The sequence below is a fragment of the Macaca fascicularis genome, chromosome 4, assembly GCF_037993035.2.
Source record: "Macaca fascicularis isolate 582-1 chromosome 4, T2T-MFA8v1.1".
NCBI lineage: Eukaryota > Metazoa > Chordata > Mammalia > Primates > Cercopithecidae > Macaca > Macaca fascicularis.
In genome coordinates, this window is record NC_088378.1 from 86258625 (window position 1) to 86265522 (window position 6898).

Consider the following 6898-nt stretch of genomic DNA (forward strand, 5'->3'; position numbering starts at 1 on the left):
ACTCTCACCACAAATATCCCTTTGCCCATCAAGTTCACTTGCTTTTTCTATTCCTGGGTGAATTTAATTTAATAAATAGCTCAAACATTGATTTCCTCGAAAATAACTTCTAGTACTCCCCGCCCCACAGAGAGCTAATCTGTTTCCATTATATCCTCCATACTACTCTGAAATACCTTTATGTGACACTAATGAAACCATATATTAATGACTTATTTACATACATGTCTATCTCTAGCAAGAATGTCTCTCAAAAATTAAAGATACTCACCAGTGGTGGTACTATTTAGTTTTATATGTTACACTGATGAGACATTAAATGTGGAATTGCATATTGTGAGAGTTAAAACTACAGGCACACACCACCAGCTAATTTGTTTTTATTTTTATTAGAGATGACGTTTCGTATGTTGCCCACACTAGGCCCTTTTCTTTTTTTTTTGAGACGGAGTTTTGCTCTTGGCACACCCAGGCTGGAGTGCAATGGTGCGATCTTGGCTCACTGCAACCTCCGCCTCCCAGGTTCAAAAGCATCTCCTGCCTCAGCCTCCTGAGTAGCTGGGATTACAGGCATGCACCACCACACCTGGCTAATACTGTATTTTTAGTAGAGACAGGGTTTCTCCATATCGGTCAGGCTGGTCTCGAACTCCTAACCTCAGGTGATCCGCCCACCTCAGCCTCCCGAAGTGCTGAGATTACAGGCATGAGCCACTGCGCCTGGCCCAGACTAGGCCCTTTTCATATTTACATTAGGGAGAAAGTTTTAGTTTTGTGCCAGTATGTCTTCAACATCTCTATATTGAGTCATTAATTTTCCTTTTCTAAGAGAGAGCAGGCTTGGAGCCTGTGTAGACAAAAGTAATCGACTGCAATTTCCAACATGATTTTGTTTGGTTTCTGTTTTATTATTATTATTATTATTATTATTATTATTATTTTGAGACAGGATCTTGCTCTATTGCTCAGGCTAGAGTGCGGTGGCACGAACACAGCTCACTGCAGTCTCAACCTCCTGGGCTCAAGTGATCCTCCCACCTCAGCCTCCAGAGTAGCTGGGACTCCAGGCATGCTCCACCATGCCCAACTAATTTGTTTTTATTTTTACTAGAGATGAGTTATCATATGCTTGCCCAGACTAGTCTTGAACTCCTGGCCTCAAGCAATCATCCTGCCTCAGCCTCCCAAAGCACTGGGATTACAGGTGTGAGCCACTGTGCCCAGCTCTCCTTCTGTCTAAAAAACTTTTTTTTTTTTTTTTTGGAGACAGTCTCGCTCTGTTGCCTAGGCTGGAGTGCAGTGGCATGATCTCGGCTCACTGCAACCTCCACCTCCTGGGTTCATGAGATTCTTGTGCTCCAGCCTCCTGAGTAGCTGGGACTACAGGCACACACCACCATGCCCAGCTAATTTGTTTTTATTTTTATTAGAGATGAGGTTTCATATGTTGCCCAGACTAGTCTCAAACTCCTGCCCTTATGCAATCCTCCTGTCTCAGCCTCCCAAAGCACTGGGATTACAGGCATGAGCAACTGTGCCTGGCTCTCCTTCTGTCTATAAAACTTTTAAAATTAGTATTGGTGATACAGCTTTCTTTTTAAATAAAAGTGAGCTAATTTAAAGTAAACATATTACGGTAAAGAAGTACATCATTATGGCAAAAATCTCAAAGGATGGATGAAAACAACTTAAGTCTGGGAAACAATGGACTAGGTCCTTGAGAATTAGAGAGCATAACTTCTATTTTCATCCCCAGTTCCTAGCACCATACTTCACATACAATAGATCAAGACTAAACATATGGCAAATTAATTAGGAAAAAACACCCCCCCAGCATTTTCAATACCCAATATCATTTTAGGGAATATACAGGAAAAGTGACAGGCCTTCTTCTAAGTTGATTTTTCTGAAAAAGTTAGCTTGATCCCTCCTAGTTACATTATTATCCTATAAATGACCTTTTTAAAAACATGATTTCTTATGGCTATAGCAGAAGAAATCAAATTCGTAAGAGGATACAATCATAGATTCTCCAACTGATTGTGTGGAATGATGATGTCTTATAAACCAAAGTACATAGATAATAGAAAAATATTTACAATGTGTTCTATACAAATCCCCACATCACTCTTCATCTTGTCATGGTTTGTTTTAAGAAAGGATAGGCTATGGCAGCTCTCACTAGAGGAAAGCTAGCACCATCTGTTGGAGAGTGAGTTCACAACATAAAATGATATTCTCTGTTGACTTCATTAATCCTGACACTGTTTCTTCATTGTACTTTTTAATCACACAAATTTCAAGACAATAATACCTACCTAAATACAATTTAATTTTCAATTAGTTCTAGTTATCCACTATGACAGTAATAAACAAAACTAGTTAATCTGATTAAGATATTAATCAGATTTATTGTTTAATCTTGTTAAAATATTAATCAGTCTTTTACTATTTGACTCCTTGATTAGACCTGATAATTAGCCCATTCTGAGCCATTTAAGAAATGGAAGAAAAGCTTATTCAACCACATACTCTATCAGATTGCTTTAGATTAACAAATATCGTATGTATTGCTCAACCTTGTAAACCTGCCTCAACTTCTTGCTTATCCATGGTAATTAGAAAGAAATAGCGACAGCCTTGAATTGTGAACTTTACTAATAATCCAGAAACAGTAATTTTCTACATTCAAACTCTTCTCCCACAAATCTACTGATGATATTGAGAGCTTTGTGCTTCTCCTGTACCATTTAGAATAGATGCTTCTAAGAGACAAAAAGAATGTAAGAGCCAGCTCAGACTGTGTGCACGTAGAGAGAGATAAGAGGAAAGTCCTAAGTGTTTAGATTCTAAATGACAGTAAGTTATTGTCATATCAGCAATTTCCCCACAGACAGGATTCAGGAGTAAACACCCAAACATTATAAATAAATTCATATATGACTCTATTTTAAATACAACACAGACTACTAATTTTAAAGACTTGTAAAACTGAAAAAAGATTCTGAATTTTTCTTGCAATACTCTTTATGAAACTGTGATTTCAATGAAAAAGTTTAAAATGTATTTACTTTTGAAAAGTCAGATTATGATATCTAAATGAGAAATGACACAGATTTTCCTAAAATATTTTCAAATCAAAGTCTCTCTTAGAAGAAAAATTAAGAAGCATTAAATTGATCATAATTTTTTTAATGTATTAAATAAAAAGTAATGGAAGTAACAGTTACTTCGAAGAACAATATGTGAAACTCTCATGTAAAAAGGAGGCTTTTGTCATAGGAACAGTTGTCAGATTTGCCAGTGGTATACTCCTTGGGAATCCTCTGGCAATTTAGGAAAAACATTAACTGTCCTACGCCTGGAGGGTACCATTTGGTGCCTTAAAGCAATGATTCAATAAAGCAATACTTTTGTTAAATGACACCTAAGTTTTAGGACATGGGGTAAATATGAATATGTTTGTGAGTCCAGGGACAGGCAGGGTGTTTACTCTTGACCTAAGCCTTTCCCCTACCTCTTCAAGTACCCTAACCTACCAAAGGGAAGACAAAATACAGCTTCATCAGTTACTCATCTCAACTGGTTTAAGGACCAGGGCAAGACACTGGCCAAGCTGACTGTAACATTCCTTAGTTGGCCATGCCCGACAGTGTTCTCTCCTTAGGCCTTCCAACCAGAAAACAGCTTTCTTGCGCTTTACACTAGCTGTTTCAAATCATATCTGGAAAAAAGAACATACGTTTTTATGTAATATAAATAATTATGGTTCCACAACTTATTTTATATCAATTCCAGCTACTTTTTAAGTTCAAGTTGCTAAGAGAAACTCCTTACACAGTTGAAGACCCTTTCCTCAGGTACTTCTATCAAAAGGGAACAGAAAAAACACCCCCCATCCATACATGCATGCTAAGTATTTTTGGATACTCCTACAAAAGCTTTTTTCAAACTGTAAAGAGCTTTGTGGTTTTTTTCTATATTTATAAAAAGCATTTTAAAAAAATCTGACAGTACTAAAAGGTAAGAAAGCAAGCATCCGAGTATAATACCTATACCTGGAAAAATTCTATTTATACATGAACACACAGATAAATTTATTTATTTATTTAGAGACAGGGTCTTGCTCTGTCACTCAGGCTGGAATGCAGTGCACTGGCACAAACATAGCTCACTGCAGCCTCCAACTCCTGGGCTCAAGCAATCATCCTGCCTCAGCCACCTGAGCAGCTAGGATTACAGGCATGTGCCACCATGGTTGGCTAAATTTTTTTTTTTTTTAATTTTCTATAGAGATGGGGAGACTCTCTTATGTTGCCCAGCTAGTCACGAACTTCTAGCTTCGATCGATCTTCCCAACTTGGCCTCCCACAGCACCAGGATACAGGCATGAGTCACCATGCCTGGCCAATATATTTTTAACTAAATAGGTTAATCGTTCATATGTCTCATGAATTGATTTTTCTCCACTTAACAATATGTCAGGGATGAGTAATTGTGACTACCCGCCAGGTCAAGTTTCTTTTCTTTGGTCAAGTTTCTTTTATTTGCAAAGTCAATGTAGTGGGTTGAATGGTGGCCCCCAAAAATACATGTCCAAATCCTATCACCAGGTATGTATCCTTATCTGGAAAAAGAATCTTTGCAGGTGTAAGTGAGGATTTCAAGATAAGATCATTCTGAATTAACCAAGTGGACCCTAAATCCAATGACAAATGTCCTTATAAGAGATAGAACAGCATAGGATAGATGGCTAGTATTATTTGGCTCTGTCCCCACCCAAATTTTATCTTGAATTGTAGCTCCCATAATTCCCACGTGTTGTGGGAGGGACCTAGAGGGAGATAACTGAATTGTGGGGGCAGTTCCCCATACTGTTCTCCCAGTAGTGAGTAAGTGTCATGAGATCTGATGGTTTTATAAGGCAAACCCCTTTCACTTGACTCTCATTCTCTCTTGTCTGCCGCCATGTAAGATATGCCTTTTGCCCTATGCCATGATTGTGAGGGCTCCCCAGTCTGAGGTGCGTCTTTATCAGCAGTGTGAAAACGGATTAATACAGTGGCTCACACCTGTAATCTCAACTTTGGGAGGCCAAGGCAGGAGGATCACTTGAGTCTAAGAGTTTGAAATCAGCCTAGGCAACATAGACTCCATCTAAAATAGAGACAGAGAAAGAGAGAGAGAGAGGAGGCCATGTGAAGACAGAGGTGGAGACTGGATCTATGTATCCACAGCCAAAAAATGCGTGTGGCCACCAGGGACTAGAAGAAACAGAGGATTCCCCTCGAGTGCCTTCAGAGAGACTATGGCCCTGCAGACATCTGGATTTCAGACTTCTGGCCCCTGAAGTACAAGAGAATAAATTTCTGTGGTTTCAGGCCACCAAATTTGTGGTGCTTTGTTACGGCAGCCCTAGCAAACTAATACATAGTGAGCATTCTAAGCTTTTGTATTATGAACCCAGCCTGCTCTCCAGCCTCATTTTCCAACTCTTCTCCAGCTTCATGCTTCTGTTTTGCCTCGTTTACTATATTGCCTCAAAGCCTTTGCACGTGCTGTTCCACTGCACTAATTACTCTTCTCCATTCTTTACCCATCTCTTCAAGACTTGCTCAGGGAACAGAAGTGACCCTCTAGCCTTGCTCATCATCCCACAATGCCCGCTCTCAGCAGCATATAGTTCTTTTCATAGCCCTGTATCATAGTCTGTATCTTTACCAGTGTGACTGTTAGATTCTGCCTCCTTACCAAATTCTAAGCTCCAGGGGAATAGGCACGATGCCAGTCTAGCCCTGTGCCTGCAGTGCCAAAGCAATCCCTTCTGAATGAAAGAATAGCCACCGTTCCAGTACAGCTGCAGACTGAGGAACCTCCACAGCCTCTGGGAGGGCTGTGAGCTAGAAGGGTGACCGTGACATGTATTCTTCAAAGCCTACCACTTCAGAGAGCGAAAAGGGGTACTCTTCACACTCAGGAGTTGCCTGGTTACAGTGCCAGCGCTGAGTAACAGGCTGTGCCTGCAGGCCACAGGAGCAAAGCGAACACAAGAGTCTAACTAGAAGGGAATGGGCTACAACATTTTGGGGGAATGGGGAGAGGGTAATTTAAATTTTGCTTAATTGTCCCCGCATTTTAACTGCTGTCTCCTACATCATGTATTCATTTGTACATTCGTTTGTCCCCCTCTCTAGAAAGTAAGCTCTGAGGGCGGGGCTTGGCCTGTTTGTTCATTGCTATATCCCACGCTAAGTGCCTGGTACATAGTAGACGCTCAATAAACATTTGAATGAATGTACTCACAGCTGAGTGTTATGTCCCAAGTGAATAAAGGATGAAGAATCATGTAATACTTAAAAATCCAACAGTCCAGGCGCGGTGGCTCACACCTGTAATCCCAGCACTTTGGGAGGCCAAGGCACGAGAGGCTTGAGCCCAGGAGTTCGAGACCACCTAGGCAACACAGCGAGACCCCGTCTCTATTAAAAAACAAATCCGAACAAAACCGAGACCTCACAGTTGGAAAGCTGAAAGCTCAAGACCAAAGGGGCAGGAGGCCTACCAACTGCCAAGGTCCTGGGCTGAGGACGATGCGCTGAGAGCCCAGGGGGTTGGGCGGGGGCGCGGTTGAACGCGGCTCTTACCGCCCCCACCTCCGCCCAGCCGCAGCCCCGCCACCACCTCTGGGTCCTCTAACCCCCGACGTCCCCGCCGCGGCCCCAAGCCCCCTCTGGCTTCCGCCCTCCTGACATACACTAGCCCCCGCCGCCCCCTCCCCAAATCCCGTCGCACTCCAGGACCCTCCATACCTGGATCCCACAGGGCCTCGGAACGGCCACGCTCCTGTCTTCGGGATTCCCGCGGTCCCCGGGCCGCGCCGGCCCCGCCCCCGCCCCCG

The 6898-nt window shown here is 42.0% G+C and overlaps 1 protein-coding gene across 7 annotated transcripts in view; it reads right to left on the reverse strand.

The window, feature by feature from the left end:
• Window positions 1–6891, reverse strand: part of PM20D2 (peptidase M20 domain containing 2) — a 35776-nt gene extending 28885 nt beyond the window's left edge. For 4 of the 7 annotated variants that reach the window (XM_074037485.1, XM_074037489.1, XM_074037488.1 and 1 more), the window contains exons 1-3: window positions 6810–6891; window positions 6304–6479; window positions 3540–3724 (exon numbers count right to left, since the gene is read on the reverse strand). In XM_074037485.1, the coding sequence (XP_073893586.1) occupies window positions 3540–3566 (27 nt within the window). In that variant the 5' untranslated portion in view covers window positions 3567–3724; window positions 6304–6479; window positions 6810–6891. The remainder of the gene's footprint in view (window positions 1–3539; window positions 3725–6303; window positions 6480–6809) is intronic. The other 3 variants (XM_074037486.1, XM_074037490.1, XM_074037491.1) reach the window with 3 other exon arrangements.
• Between the last annotated feature and the right edge of the window lie 7 nt (window positions 6892–6898).